The 15,576-nt window shown below is 48.2% G+C and overlaps 2 protein-coding genes across 3 annotated transcripts; both read right to left on the bottom strand.

Moving 5' to 3' along the window:
- Positions 1-335: 335 nt before the first annotated feature.
- Positions 336-9,238, bottom strand: LOC144105602 (uncharacterized). 2 transcript variants are annotated; one of them, XM_077638724.1, is made up of 4 exons: positions 9,124-9,238; positions 7,242-7,598; positions 4,611-4,887; positions 336-1,046 (listed from the first exon to the last, which is right to left on the bottom strand). In XM_077638724.1, exons 1-4 carry the CDS (start codon positions 9,154-9,156, stop codon positions 553-555), a joined length of 1,161 nt encoding a protein of 386 aa, XP_077494850.1. In that variant the 5' UTR covers positions 9,157-9,238; the 3' UTR covers positions 336-552. The 2 variants fall into 2 exon arrangements, with proteins under 2 accessions (XP_077494850.1, XP_077494849.1); XM_077638723.1 differs by having other exon boundaries at positions 4,605-4,887.
- Positions 9,239-10,923: 1,685 nt separating this feature from the next.
- LOC144105603 (uncharacterized) lies at positions 10,924-13,784 on the bottom strand. The gene is made up of 2 exons (XM_077638725.1): positions 12,394-13,784; positions 10,924-11,294 (listed from the first exon to the last, which is right to left on the bottom strand). Exons 1-2 carry the CDS (start codon positions 13,666-13,668, stop codon positions 11,226-11,228), a joined length of 1,344 nt encoding a protein of 447 aa, XP_077494851.1. The 5' UTR covers positions 13,669-13,784; the 3' UTR covers positions 10,924-11,225.
- Positions 13,785-15,576: the final 1,792 nt, after the last annotated feature.

The raw sequence follows: 15,576 nt of genomic DNA on the forward strand, positions 1-15,576 counted from the left end.
ATATACAATGTCTACGTTCTGTTTCCGAAAACCTTAGAGGTATTTAGTTCGGGTTGCCCGTCTGCCCAGGTGTGTGTGGGACTCCATACTTCGCAGTACTGGTTCGAAGTCAAAGCTGGCTGTGTGGGTACTAAGGGAGCGTAGCTAAGGTATGCGCAGGGCGGGGGTGTAGTTTCGTATCCTAGTGATTGTAACACTCAGCAGTCATGTCGGGAGTTGTTGCCCCGTCACGTATGTATTCCATATGTAGGTCCTACCCTGGAGGCAGGAAGGGCCTCCAGGCCACACCTGCCCTAATGAGGAGGAGGGAGTGGGAGTCGTAAACAACACAAAAATAGCACACAAAAAGAAAAAGTTTAATGTAGCCAGCATAGCCCCGCTGTTCAGTCATTGCGTTTCCTTCCTCTTTGTCGTAGCCTACTGTGAGCTTCAAGACAATCGAGAGGACGGCGCCGACTGTTCTCACCAGCCAAGAGCTTGCTCTGAGAAAAAGGAGGAGAGAGAAAAATGGGCAGTGCCCTGCACGCAAGTGTGCCGATAGCAGGCGGCTCCTCAGTCGAGCGGCAGAGGCTCGTAGTCGAGCGGCGGTTGGTTGCTCAGCGTGAACAAGCGCCTTCCTGGACGGTTGGCTGCAGCACCCGAAGCCGTGCCTCGGCCGCGGCCCATCCGGGACGGGACTTGGGGTTCGGGATGGCTGCCGTGTTCTACCCCTCCGCACATGCAGCAGTGGTGATGAGCGGGTGGTGGCTCGCGACGTTGGCGCTGCGGACGTTGTGGCTGCTGCTGTGGCTGCTGTTGACGCTGCGGCTGCTGTTGACGCTGCGGCTGCTGCTGTGGCTGCGGTTGGCGTGGTTGCTGCTGCTGCTGTTGGGCCTGCTGCTCGTGCTGCACAATGTTCTGACGCCGTGCCTGGATCAGTCCCAAGATTCGTGGTGGACGACTTGGTCCGCTAGTTCCCTGAGGTCCCGAGTTGCGGCCCGCGTACAGCAGGGACGACGATAAGGCGTTGTACCTCTGGAAGAAGTTGTCCACGGGATTGATGTAATCTGCAAGCGAAGTACGATGTAGGAGTTTGCACTTAATTTCAAAATTTACAACAATCTTTTTAATGACGATGGGAGGACGGATAAACGCAGTTGCACTAAAAACATGATGAACGTATGATTAAGTAGCGAGGTGGTGATGATGTAGTTAGGGTAAGGAGCGGTACAGGCAATACGGACCAGTGGTGCAGCCTCAGGTATCGCATACGTTGGATTACAACAGCTAGACGTATCATATACGTTTGACCTGGCAGCGTGGCGTAGTTCGGTTACAGGGTGTTCTATTTTATCCAATGCAGTTCTTTTAGAGAATTCTGTAACAGATACAATAAACCGCTTTTTAAGTTAGTTATCCAACCATAAGAACTTGATTCACGCATAATTTTAACCTTCAGTAATTGCTTAATATGTTGTAAACTGTAAAAGAAAGCGTGTATAGAAGCTTCCCATCGCTTCAAGAAGAGCTCATGCGGTCGTCCGCTATTTCCTGGTATTGGTCGTATATACCTTGGGAATAACTATTTTTAGTGCGGTAGCATTACCAGACGCATTTTCCGATTTTGGGCATACGTATTTACGTACATACATCCCTGAAGCATGCTTTGCGGCAGGCTTTAGGTTTACCAAAAAGACCTAAACGGTCGTCCGCTATTTCCTGGTATTCGTCGTATATACCTTCGGAATAACTATTTTTAGTGCGGTAGCATTACCAGACGCATTTTCCGATTTTGGGCATACGTATTTACGTACATACATCCCTGAAGCATGCTTTGCGGCAGGCTTTAGGTTTACCAAAAAGACCTAAACGGTCGTCCGCTATTTCCTGGTATTCGTCGTATATACCTTCGGAATAACTATTTTTAGTGCGGTAGCATTACCAGACGCATTTTCCGATTTTGGGCATACGTATTTACGTACATACATCCCTGAAGCATGCTTTGCGGCAGGCTTTAGGTTTACCAAAAAGACCTAAACGGTCGTCCGCTATTTCCTGGTATTCGTCGTATATACCTTCGGAATAACTATTTTTAGTGCGGTAGCATTACCAGACGCATTTTCCGATTTTGGGCATACGTATTTACGTACATACATCCCTGAAGCATGCTTTGCGGCAGGCTTTAGGTTTACCAAAAAGACCTAAACGTCTTTTTGGTAGAGGCGTTTAGGTCAATAGCAATTACCCTGAATGCACTGAGCTTGAAAGCCTTGATAAAAGGCCTCTGCGGTAAAAGCCTTACTGCAAAGCCATTTAGGGTGAAGGCTCTCATGGTAAATTCCTTCCAGGTAAAGCTCTCTAGGTCAAAGGCCTTTATAGTAAAGGCCTTCCGATCAAATACCTTTAGCACGTAACGACCTTAAATGCCCACCGTAACTTGTGCTACTGCACGACATTCCGCCCTTATCAATGCCAAACCGTCGAATGTTTTTTTTATGCTTGCTTATGCAAATTTTTCACGATTAACTGACTCGCAGACACTTCAGGCTGTTCAGCTCTTGTACATTAGCCTCAGTCTGCCAACATAAGAAATCGTGTGCCTACAGATTCCAAAGGCCATTACCTCTCAAAACGCAGCCATACGTAGAACTGCATTTGTTGCAACGTCACTCGTGCCCTACACTACTCTGCACAGATCTCTTCTGTTTGCTTTGACCCTCTGCGTTCTGAATAGTATGAAGGAACCTCTGTGCAGTCGTTGGAAGCGAGATGCTGTCATCAGACGATTTGACTGGTCAAGAGTTCAAGAGGGCGCATCAGAAAAAGTAAACAAAAACAAGGCTCCAACCAGTGCCCTACTACTTTCGGAAGTCTGCTACCAATAAATACCAAGGACACCAAGCGCGTCCTGTCTCTTTCGATGCTACCAAGGCTATTAAATGAGATGCAGATTCAGACAAGCTTTCATAAACCCTTGCAGAAAGGTACTGCTCTGTGTCGATCACCGCTGAATTGCTCAGCTGCACTGGTACGCGTCAGTCGCACCAAGTCACGGCTCATATATCGATTGCGGAATCTCCATGTTTATCTTGACCATTACGGTGATGAAACTATGGAATTTTGTTTCACAGCCTTAATTTCGCTGCGCAGCAGTGTTGTCCAGGAAAACCACATTTTCCAATGTCTGGGCACAGAAGTCTGATTTCTGGAAATATCGATTAAGTTCGTTGTTATATTAGACCTATTTGCTATCCGTGCAATGAGCGTCTCCCGATAGAACAATGGTTGCCACCACCCTAAAACAGCGTGCTGAAAAACACACACCTCAGCTGGACCGACCACTTTCTCGTGTTCTTATCAATCCTAAAATCGAAAGCTTGGGTTAGGTGGCTGGTCAGAGACGTTCTCTTTGCCAAACTAGTTGGTCATCCAAATAAATGCTTAAGGGTCCCGAAGCTTCGTCACAAGAGGTTTTTTCTTTTAAATACTGCGTAAAACATCTTTGAGAAAACAGCTGAAAATGTAACAGAAGCAAGAACTTTTCTGCGCCACTAAAGACAATGATGCTCCGTGAAGAGTTGTGGCTTATCATTGGCGTTACAGAGAATAATGGCAAGCCTCAGGTACACACATTCAAAGGACTCTTATTTATAAAATGTATCAAATGACATAATGCCACCCTCATCAGCTAGCGGAAGCGCGACAGTATTGGGGTAGTATTTGCGACGTCACAAACGCAGTGTTAACTGTACAAACAGACCATACGTTACAAAAACAGCAAAGATCTTAAGAAACAGAAATCTAGAAGGATCAGAGAACAGAAAAAGTGAACTGAAAAATTCCTTACAACAAATTAATCTCACCTAATCTCACATGAGCACTGGAATCGCGTTTAATAATGGAAATTTGGTCTACCTAAAAGCCCTCCCTGTGCGTCGTAATGTTCCTCGCAGAACTGAGGCATTCCCAACTGGATTCCAATTATTCCTGTCCTGTGCTAGCTGCGACCACCTTATTCCCGCACACTCTTTGATCTTAAATATTTAGACTGCACAGGAAGGAAGAGTACAAGAAGCAAAGATACGAATACTACATCACAGGTGTGCAGTAGTCGTGTCTGCGCCAATCCTCTCTTACTGTCTTACTGTGTACTCTTAACCTTGCTCGAACAAGAACAAACTAGCCATCAAGAACATTTTTCTCAAACTCGTCCATTCACCTGACGTTCTGTAGCCCCCTGTTATGCTTGGCGACTCTTGCAATCCGAAGACACAATCAGTTATCTTTACTTCGCATTACATACCCTACCCATGCCCATTTCCTCGTCATTTCGACTAGGGCCGCCGCGGTGGCTCAGTGGTTATGGCGCTCGGCTTCTGAACCGAAACACGCGGGTTCGACCCCAGCCGCCGCGGTCTAATTTCGATGGAGGCTAAATTCTAGAGGCCCGTGTACTTTGCGATGTCAGGTGGTCGAAATTTCCGGAGCCCTTCACCACAGCGTCCCTGGCGGCCTGGGTCGCATTGGGACGTTAAACGCCAATAAACCTTGACCCACTAGGCGGTTTTCCATAATCCTTGCGCGGAATAAGGGCCGATGAAAAAAAAGCTATTCGGGTGACTCACGCTGACCAAGGTAGGGCGACAGCTCGTCGTCAATCATGTCCTCAAAGTCGAGGATGTCGTTCTCGTTCACGTTCCACGGCATGAGGCACGGGCACAGCCCGCAGCTGCGGAGCGCCGGAAGCTCTCCGAATCGGAACGACGCCAGGGGCGGCGGCGGCGGCGGTGGCGGCGGGGGATTCTGGGCGCGGCCACGGTTCTGTAGGTAGCTCCTCGGCGGGGGCCGGGGCGGACTCATGTTCCGGGGTCGTGCGCTTTCGTCCAGCTGGTTCCAGGCTCTCTCGACCTGAGCGCGCTCAGCAACACATAGTCTTGTTTGATGGTAACCTTACTAGACGTGGCATGGTATCGGTGAGGTAGAATATGATAAAATAGTTCATGGTATGCTCCTGTGGTACGTATGGCTCGGTATGGTATTCTTTTTACGGTACAGTAAGGTATACAGTACGGTGCGGTCCGGTAAGGTAAAGTACGATACGGCACTTTACGGTATGGTACGGTAAGGTAAGGTAAGGTATGGCGTGGTGCGGTAAGCTAAGGTAAGGTACGATACGGTAAGATAAGCAGTAGTGAGGTATCATATGATTCGGAGCGGAAATTGTACGGAATAAAGCAGATACAGCAGGAGGCAAGAGAGAGCGAAGTGGTAGAGGAAAGGCAGGGAGGTTAACCAGTAAAATGTTCCGGTTGGCTACCCTGCACTGGTGTAAAGGGATGAGGGAGGCGTAAAAGAATAAGTAGAGAAATGCGGTCCGTAGCAAGCACGACAGGCAATGACACAAGCACTGTAAGTCACATGCCGCCGCAGCTGTAGCCGGCACACCTTGAGGGCTGCCGGCTGCTGCGACCTGAGTGGAACAGATCGAGGGCCCTCCATCAGAAGGCAGCGCAGACGTTTCAGTGTCAAGAAAGGCAAGAAGCCGGGCTCTGCTCATCAGAGCACCGAAGCGTTCCGTGTACCGCCCACGCTTACGAATACCGCGTAAAGCAACCTGCCAGTGCGCATGTGCAGGTGGCTCCGAGGCACAAGATGCAGGCCAGCTGAGGGCCCACGCGCCGCATCCGAGCCATTTCGTGCGCATGTGCATTGGAGGCTCGCGGTAAGCGCTAGCGTCTGAGGTACATACTATACTTAAACTGCCCTCAGTCAGAAGGGTACCGTCCAATAAAAAACACATGCGTTCGTCAAGAAACACTTTGATTAGGGTGATCTGTTCATGGTTCCTATTGAAGGTCTTCGATAGCCCCGGTGGGCGACGCCATGCGCTGTATCTTATTACACGTGGTGAACAAGATTTGCACCACTCAGCATAATCATTGAGAGGCCGCTCTAGAGCAAAGAAAAACGACATAGCAGCCCTTCGACCTCAGAAGCAGTAATTGCCCTGGCGTCTACAAACTCGCTCTTGAGCTTTCGCACGTAGTTTCAGTTCCTATCTGCAGTGTTGTTGGCGATATCCCTAGCTGCTAGACTAATCGGCGCCTCCTCTTGTTCGCTACTGCGATTCGGCAACTCACTGGCCCAATCAAGATGTGCACACCTTATTGGCTCTAACGATTAGCCCCTTTATACGCGGCGCGCACTCCATTCTATCTGAGGAATGATGTAAGAACAGTTAGTATGGGCATTAGCCCCGAACTTCAATTACGCAGACATGCAGATGAGGCAGGCAGGAGTTGCCATCTAAAATCCCAACAGCCACTGTGAGGTCAAGTTAAATATAATTGCATTTTATTAAAAGGACTCTGAAGACATTTGAAATTTGTCCCTATGGGTAGATTACGCCGTTATAGTAACGAGGAGGTTACTTTCACTGACAACGCGGCCTTTATAAGCTAGAAATGCGGGCATCGGCAACCGCTGTGAATCGTGTTGGCAGCCAACTGCACTGTAAAGAAGGCAGTTTTTTGTGCACGTCTCCTTGAGTCTAGGCCACACCTTTATTCACTTCCAAACCCTTTTTGTTCTGACGTCCCAAGCAATAAACAAGTGGAGGTATCAAAAATTTTTCGTTTCCTAAATTTGTCGCAAAAAATTCGGTCTTCTGCTATCGAACAGGCATCAACATAGCCGAAAAAATCCATTTGATTTTACTCAGTTAGCATTAAGGGCTCTTTCTCCCAAAAAGTCTCTACTTCGCGTGCGTGCTTGTAGCTTTCACACTCCGGAGGAAGCCCCCTCCGGTGAGTGCACATATGGGCCCCCAACGAAAAAAAAAGCAATCTCTTATCTACACTCGTTCCCCACCACACACATGCGCACACATCCGTCGTCAACCTACATAAGTTCCACCCGTCCACCTTCCAGCATCCACCTACCACTATCCAACCTCCAGAAGCCTTCACCCACAATCCAAGCACCCACCACGCCCAGAAGAAATCCGATTCAAGGACGCAATAGGAAGCGGTTAACTGTAAAAAATACTACCTATAGGACTGCTAACGCAGATGTATCACATCGTATCATATGACATATGACCGCCTGTGCACTTTTTGCTAATGACAGAAAACGTATAGAATTTCCCCCATGTTCTTTCCATGACCCGTGCGTGTCTCTTTACGCAGATTTAATTAGCGCAACACAAGTTGCCTCAAGTTGCCGAATAGCAAGCATTTCTTAACTGCCGGGCCAGCGCGTACCTTCTTACGCTCCCTGTTGAGGGCGAGCTGAAGCTGCAGGTTCTCGTCCTGGAGCGTGAGGACCTGGTTCTTCAGGTTCCGGCGCTCGACCAACAAGTCAGAGAGGCTGCCCTCCAGTTCGTACAGTCGCTCGGTGAACGCCAGGATGTTGTTGGCGGTCGCAGCGTTCCCGGCATTATTGCCGCCAGACCTCATGCGCAGAATCTCGTCTGGGTCGGCGCCTGAGACCTCCGCGAGGATCCTCCGGAACGTCGGGGATTGGCAGCGCCCCGGCTTAAGCACCACTGTTTTCTCGCTGCTCTTCGGTGCGTAGCCGCCAGAGTCTCCACTCATGGAAGGGCCTGGCTCCACCTTCGGCTGAGAGGCAAGGGACAGCACAAATGACGTTGTGGAAGTTTACACTCCGAGACAGAAAAGAGTAAAAATGGAGTAAAATGTGCTCTTGCACACACACACACACACACACACACACACACACACACACACACACACACACACACACACACACACACACACACACACACACACACACACACACACACACACACACACACACACACACACACACACACACACACACACACACACACACACACACACACACACACACACACACACACACACACACACACACACACACACACACACCCTCTCATGAAAAGGGTGTGTGCTAGAGGACAGCTTACTAAACTTCTTACTCCCATATAGGTGTATTCGTGTTTCGGGTGTACCGCATTTACCCGCCTTCTGTCAGCATCCGTGCGGTTTTCCGCTCTCGTGACCCGTGTGTGGAAAGATCACCATACGGTTAAAACTAAATTGACTACAAATTAAAACGAATAAAAGTGCAACCTCTAGCCGCATCATAGCCAATGCGTACGTCGAAGCGGCGACCACAATGTTTAAGACAGCCTATCTTGCTTTCAAACTCGAACGCATGCAGCCTACAATTACTTTGTCTACTATCTACAGAACGACGAATATCGCACGCGACAGGTAGCAGATTGCACTCAGATTTTCATGCAATCTGAGCGCAACATTACAATTCATGCCGTGATTCAAGCATTGGCCACTAAGTACAACTTTTAGCTTCTGGATTGAAGATGTAATATCCCACAGATTACACCCGATAAGTACAGAATATTCTTGGGCAACCAGGCATCCGAGACAATAAAGGTTAACAGCTGCCAGTCCTCCAGCCTTCCCTCGTCGTGATGCAGCGACCGCGAAGAAAAGTCTGCATTTAACTATGCCCTCTTCGACCAGCGCTGCCAAAGACGCAGTATGAGGCGTCATCGATTTCTCAAGACGCCAGTCAACAGCTTTTACTCCCATGCTTAAATCATGCTCGGCTTCATGCTCGCAGAAAGCTTACTATTGTGAGAAAGCTGTATCCCCCTTCATGCCTCACCGCTGACCCACCTCAGCTCAGGCATTGGAAATATTGCCAAGTAGTGCAGACTGTTCGACAAATGGGTGTCATCAAACGGGAACTCAGCGCAAAGGAGAGGGAAGCCAGAGAAGTACACAGACGAAGCGCTACGTGTCAGCAAGTGTCAGCAAGAACCGATAGCCGTCAGCAGTGTCACAGTGCCAAGTGTCAGCAAGAACCGGTGGCCAGAGAGATGACTAAGAACATTTTGATTAAAATGAGAGGCTTGGGATTCTGCACTTGGTCTCTTTTAAAGCGGACGTTATCTTGTGCCTGACCGCACAGGCTACACTGTTCACACACATCTGGAAGCTGAAGCATTCCAACCTGTTCCGTAGAAGCCTCTACAAGCCATCAGCGCTGGCGCAGTCATCGTCATACTGCTGCTAGACTGCGCTAGGCGTAACCTACCGCTTTAAAGTAGAGCAGAAAATAATAAGATCAGCTTACCTTCGCAGAGGTGGTTTTCTTACGTCGCTGCATTGTGCGCTACCTCAACCCTAAGACAAAGCGCTATTCGAACGCCGATGGCGCGAGCGAGCGCAGAACGTGCCTCTCTGCTTTCGTCGTCTTCCGTCCTAATGGCCCTTCTATTGTTGTTGTTCTTGTCCTCAAGAAATAAACGGCGCGAGCCTAGTCTTGGAGATCTCCGTAAAAGAGAATCACGACATGTAGAACTCCAACGAATGGGCTCAATGAGCGCCTTCAAAGACTTCCCCGAAGTGGGAAGAAGGAGGAATGGGGATTGTGCGCTGAATAAAACCTGGCGATGTCTTTTCCGTGCTCACAGGTATGATGCGCATTCATTGGGAACTTGGAAAGAATGGAAAGCATTGAAATTAATTAGAAATTTTTTTTCAAGAAGGGGAAAATTTCTAGAAAATGTTTGCACATCAAGGGTCTCAGATTCTGCTCTAGCTTCCTAGAGTGTTAGAATCCTGTTTTGAGGAACTCGCATGGTGAGGGGGGCAAGAATATGCACTTCCTGATTAAAGGAAGAAGAAGATAGCCGTGAAAGAAGAAAAAAAGGAAAGTGTTCCAAAATTTTATTTTCTATCAATTATTACATTTTGACTTAATCATTATTATTTAATCCCTCTCTTTATTATTATTCATATAATTTTGAAATCAAAACTCTCATCCCTTTACTGTTAATGAGGAAGAATTCACCGGTGTTTCGCTCCCACGTGCTTTTCCTTTTTATTAACTGCGTTCAGGTGAACAGCCACCCGATTCTTGGCCGATACCCCAGTGTGGGTATGTGCCATCATTTGATAGGCTAACAACAACAACAACAGAAAAGGCGTTTAATGATAAAAGGTTTTAGATCCCTCATGAGGGTACATGTCCGGTTTTAAGAGGAAGAAGAAGAAGGGTTTTAGGGTTTGCTTTTAGGGGGCTTCAACGTCCCAAGGCGGCTCAGGCTATGAGCGACGCCGTAGTGGAGGGCTCCGGCAATTTCGACCCTTCGAGTTCTTTAACGTGCACTGACATCGCAGAGTACACGGGTCTCTAGAATGTTTTAATGAAAAAAGTTAGTGAGTGAGTGAGTGCGTTAGTGAGTGAGTGAATAAACGTTTATTGAAGAGCATGGTGGCTGGAGCTCTGTGGGTGGCTCCGGAGGGTTCTGTCGACCTTCTGGAGATGAGAAGCGCTGCCTAGCAGTTGAAGCGTGCGCTGGTTAGCTTACTATTTGAGTGATGTTTGAGCGTACAACAAAAATCGACAGCTTATAGAATACGGCCATAGATTTTTTATATGCTCCTTCGGTGCCTCCGTGTTCGTATTACACGTTTCATCTTCAATCAACGCGCTTTTTTATTTGCCTTTAGTTACTGAAATGTATCTCTAATGTTTTAAAGCATGAAGTAAGTTCACATCACTGCCTTTTCTTTATATTATTATATGTAATACCTCCCTCTTTTCATTCCACCTCTAATGCCTGGTGCGCTCGAGTGAACATTTCTTGGAGCAACTGCTCCATGGTCTTGGCGTGAAAACTCAAGCACAATACGCACGCAATACATTATTCATTAACTCGAAACTGAGGTTACAACCGGGTGATGCTTAAATTGAAAACATTGATGTGAAATTGTAAACTCTTATTTTCTCGTCGAATTTCAAAATTGCGAGTCCTCATCGCTTCATTTGAATCTTGCGTTTTGCAACGGGCACAGGAAACAGGCTTCAGCCTTCACACAGCTTTCAGTTATTCTTTATTCACGACCATACAGATATCCATTTTGTTATTGTTTGCAAGATAAAAGAATAAATTCTCTTTCATGGCTACAAGCGCAAGTTAAGATTTCAAACGCTTTCTGATTTTTAAATCTAAAAGCCTCAAATGCATCAGGGCACGAATTTGCTGCACCTCATGTTCCGTCGCTTCCGGACAGCTGGGGCGAGAAAAAAAATGCGGCACAAGTTTCCTGTGTCTAACAAGAGAATTTCGCGATAAATTTCTACAGAAACCTATACCAGTTCCGTAGCCATACAAATCCTGCACAGTTCCAGGAGCCGAGCTTAACTTTACACAGCATGCACTGATTTTGCTACTGTTGCGGTGGTGGACTTCGGCAGCGCCTGTAGGGTTCAGTCTGGGTTTCCAACGCCCGCTCCAACTGAAAAACAAGCAGTACACTTTCATTTCCTGAGATACAAAATAGACTGACGTCCATTTACACCTACATGGAACTTACATGGCACTTCATATGTTTAATTATACGTTTCTCTCCTGAGCCCAAGGGAGCGATCTCGAATCCCGTCGCATTTTAATGGAAGCCGAATACAAACACACCTGCCGGCTTCACGATGTTAGTGCCCGTTAACGTGCCGTACATGGCTGAAATTCATGTGGAACTCGTGCTACGGTGTCTCTCATTGCCCACGTGCATACCTAAGAAGATAGCTCAGACCTCTACTGAGCATAAAAGGCATTCATTCATTCATTCATTCATTCATTGATTCATTCATTCATTCATTCATTCAACTATTCATTCTTTGGGATGCTTTTGGAGGCATTACAAATGCCTCAAATTACATGCTCCAATAATCAACCATTCTGGGACATGCGGTATGTGAGTGTTGAACCAGAGTCCTCAGAAAATGACCTCTTGGTAAATGTTAGTCTTGACGTAGTGGACGGGACAACTCACTTATAAGTGTTATGTAACTGCATTAAAGCGCCAGCGTTAATTGTATACACGGTCAATCTGGCCACACGCCAAGTGCGCAAGTTTACGCGTGTATATCTTTCCTCCGTGCAGCACTGTTTTTGGACTTTAAGCAGCAATATGTTTGAGCGAATAGTTTTGTGGGCATATCCGATCGGTCATAAAAGCAGAAAAGATCGATTGCTAGCGCCCCCTACCAGAGCGTGCGGGGCTTGTGTAGTCATTGTCAAGCCTGTGCGGGAGATAAGGGGTGTAAGAGTGAATTTAGAACCCACATGACGTGCTTCAAGTGCCTGCACGGCAAATTAGCCAACGTTTTGCGAGACGTCATCATCAAAGCATTTTTCTTTTTTTATCACTGCTAGCTGAGATCATGAAGCTAACACAATGACGATATTTTGTGCTGCTAGCTGCAAACCTAACAGCTTTTTGATTGTCTGCAGTGGTCTTTGCTTTCCCTGTGCACTGTTGGAGGATTAGGGACACCGTACAAGCACCACAGGGTGATCTGTTTGCCAGCAGAACACCGCTGCTTGCCGAAGCCTACCTGAAAGACAGCAGCCTTGAATCGCTCGAGGTCGTGAGGCCGCAGCTTCTGCCGGATGTCGTCCCTGTTGTCTATCTCCCGCCTCACAGTTGAGAGCATATCATGAGCCTCCGAAAGAGCTTCCCTTGCCATGACCTGCTCTCGATGACTGGGTCTCACTGCTGGCGACACACCACGGCCACGAGCTGCAACTACGCTGCGCCGAGGAGCAGGCGAGGGACTTCGTCCATTCATGCGCATCATGCCACCACCGTCAGGCACCGGCGACGGGCTTCGACCCGGAGGAGGGGAAGGGCCTCTACGGACGATTGAGGCTTGCATTACACGGTCAGTAGCAGTGGGCACCATGAAGCTGCGACGGGTAACACCTCCTACCGTGGGGCCTCGAGGCACGGGTGAGGTCACGGGTGAAATGCTACGTCGAGACCTCGCGTCTTGTCTTGGCCAACCAGCCATGCCGGCGTCGGCCGGGTGAGGTCGCCCACCGTACTGCGTATGGTAAGATCTGGCTCCTCCGGCCATAACAGGGGTCATGCCGGGGCCGTAGCTGGGGTATGTACGGTAATCAGTCGGTCCAACTTGGGGTGCGCGCGTTGCTGCGGGCAAACTGTAACGTCCGAAATTTCGCGGTGCCGTGTTGTAGGCTCCGCCAAAAGACACAGGGGACATATCACGTCGAGAAGGGGATGCTGCGCCAGAGTCGTGAAGATTGGAGACGCCATAACTGTTAGGCATAGTATTCGCACCGCCTCGATACTGAGACATCCCGCCACTCCCGAATCGCATGGTACCGTGAGCTCCAAACGAGGACACACCATCACGTGCCTGCTGAGGCATCATGCCGCCACCGCACATACCGGCCATATTCCCGTAACCTCCAGATGTAACGGGGACATCGCGAGCAGACATTGACCTTCTACCAGGGTTGACTGTCAGTGGAAGGAAGTTTTGACCGGGTGGCCGTGTCATGTCCAACACCGTGACAGGCACCGGGTGGTTGGTGGAAGGTTTCACGAAGCCACAGTCCCGAAGCAGATTTTCGAGGTCTATACCATGCAGGGTCAGTGGCTCGCTCTCGTTCCGGGAGATCGGAGGGAGGTTGTAGCCAGTTCCCGGTGGGGGAAGAGAGGTGCTGGGCGCAGCCATCGTCGGCGCGGCCGTAGCGGGCCCCGGTGAAGCGCCGTATGCAGGACCCATTCCCGGCCGCAAAGAAGCATGCGCTACAATTTTGGCACTGCCCGACGCGTAAGGTTCCATTGCTTGACTCTGGTACATGTCGACCACCGCGGCCAGAGGAAAAGAGCCAGCGGAGCTTCGGCGTGCAGCGCAGAGTGCTAAGTGTTGTCGGTCACATTTTGAGAGACTAGAGGATATAGAGAACTGTGATGACGATGATGATTCGGTGGTCGTTGGTTTCGGATGATGATGTGTAGGGGAGATTGGTCCTCATGAAAATGGGACAAAAAGAAAAGTTAATCAAGAAAGAGAAACATCGTACTCTGTTGAACTTCTGGGTTCTTTCTTTTAATCACGTATTTGATTAAACCGGATTTCTGTTTGCATCTGTAGTTTCCTATTCGTTAATCTGGTGCTGACGATGATGATGATGAGGCTATACTCGAGTTGGCTAGGTGGTGCCGGAAATAAAACAAAAATAAAGAAGAAATCGCTTCGGGGACAAACAAAGCGTGATGGCGATGCCAGCTATACCCTTTCAGTTGGTTTAGCGGCAAAAAGTGGCTAGATGGCACCGACTGTGCTCATAAGGTGGTGAAGCAGGTTGTGTCAGGTGGGCAAACCAGCTCTAACGTTCCTCCAAAAAATTTCTCTAGGCAACAGTACCAAAGTGACGAATTAAAAACGTAAAAGACATCGCACGTGGAAAGAAAGAAGAAATGGTTATTGTGTCCCTCCCCCTCTCCCCAGCACGTACGTTGTGCTTCCCTTCGGGATGCGCGCCGGAATGGCATAGCTTGTTCACACAGTTTTCCAACTCCTTAAAAGAGCGAATCTAAGATGGGCCTGTTCCGGCGAAGATACGGACCAGGTATCGCGCCCCTGCACCCAAGTGAGATTTGTTTTTGCTCGAAAATTGAACTTACCTTAACTATTTCAAACACAGACTCACTTCTAGTAACCTGCCTATATAGAGCCGTCCTTACTAGCTCCAGCCTTTGGGTCCAACGGGTGCACTGGTACACAACTTCTCGTGCACACGTTGTCTGCCTGTATGCGCAAGGTTTCATCCAACTGGACTCGCCTTAAACCGCACACTACCTTTAAGAGGCTTACTGCACTCAGTGTCATGTGTACGGCCTCCCTCCCAGAAACCAAATCGCACGGAGGTATATACGGAATAGGATTTATTCATTGGTTCTCAAAACCATGCAACCGTAAGTCTATGAAGCCTGTAAACCAGGTGCGAAAGTGGACGCGCGCTGCTATTTACCCATATTTCGCGCTACAGTCATTCATGGCTCACAACCAGCAAAACCTCCTGCTTCATTTTTTTTAAATCGAGTAAGGTGATAGTGTCTGTCTTTTTTTTTGCGTGCAAGGTAAGTTCACTCTGCACACAGAGCGCCAGAAACATAAAGAACTGGAAAAAAATTTATGGGGAGAGTATGTCCTGTAAATCTTTCTCTTTGTACATAGCTTGCTTGTGTAGAGCCGTATTTAGGATAATAACTCCAGTTTTCTCTCCTTTGTCAATTGTTGTCATAGATGTGCATGTCAGAGTAAAGTGAGCTCACGGCAGATTTTTTTGCGTGGTGTCCGGGACACGACTGGTGTCTTGGTATATGGTTTACTGTTGCTGCAGTGACGTGCGATAAGCTCCACGTAAAACTTTATGAACCCACCGTATCAGTGATTGTCCTTAGTTCAAGAGGCAACTCGAGCATTTATTGACATTAGTGAAAGAAGCAAAGCCAGACTTTCTAACTAGTGAAACCACGAGCTCTGATAGGCCAAGTAAAATACCTGGAAGGTGCTCTTACCCCTCCGAGAGAGGATTTACTGCCCACTTTTCTAAGGTGCCGCAGTTGACCCAACAATAGCGTTGTCTCATAAAAAAAAAAGCGTTTTCGCCTTAGCGTTTTTATGGAGGAAAAACGCTAAGGCGCCCGTGTGCTGTGCGATGTCAGTGCCCGTTAAAGATCTCCAGGTGGTCGAAATTATTCC

The sequence above is a fragment of the Amblyomma americanum genome, chromosome 9 (genome assembly GCF_052857255.1).
Source record: "Amblyomma americanum isolate KBUSLIRL-KWMA chromosome 9, ASM5285725v1, whole genome shotgun sequence".
In the NCBI taxonomy this organism is placed as follows: domain Eukaryota; kingdom Metazoa; phylum Arthropoda; class Arachnida; order Ixodida; family Ixodidae; genus Amblyomma; species Amblyomma americanum.

Excerpts from the sequence above, each read along its gene's own strand:
- LOC144105602 (XM_077638723.1), bottom strand. The coding sequence starts at position 9,156 with ATGCAGCGACGTAAGAAAACCACCTCTGCGAAG. Across the intron at positions 7,599-9,123 it reads AGAAAACCACCTCTGCGAAG|CCGAAGGTGGAGCCAGGCCC; the intron begins GTAAGCTGATCT and ends CTTGCCTCTCAG. Across the intron at positions 1,047-4,604 it reads GTCGCCCTACCTTGGTCAGC|ATTACATCAATCCCGTGGAC; the intron begins GTGAGTCACCCG and ends CTTCGCTTGCAG.
- LOC144105603 (XM_077638725.1), bottom strand. The coding sequence starts at position 13,668 with ATGTACCAGAGTCAAGCAATGGAACCTTACGCGTCGGGCAGTGCCAAA. Across the intron at positions 11,295-12,393 it reads TCAAGGCTGCTGTCTTTCAG|TTGGAGCGGGCGTTGGAAAC; the intron begins GTAGGCTTCGGC and ends CTTGTTTTTCAG.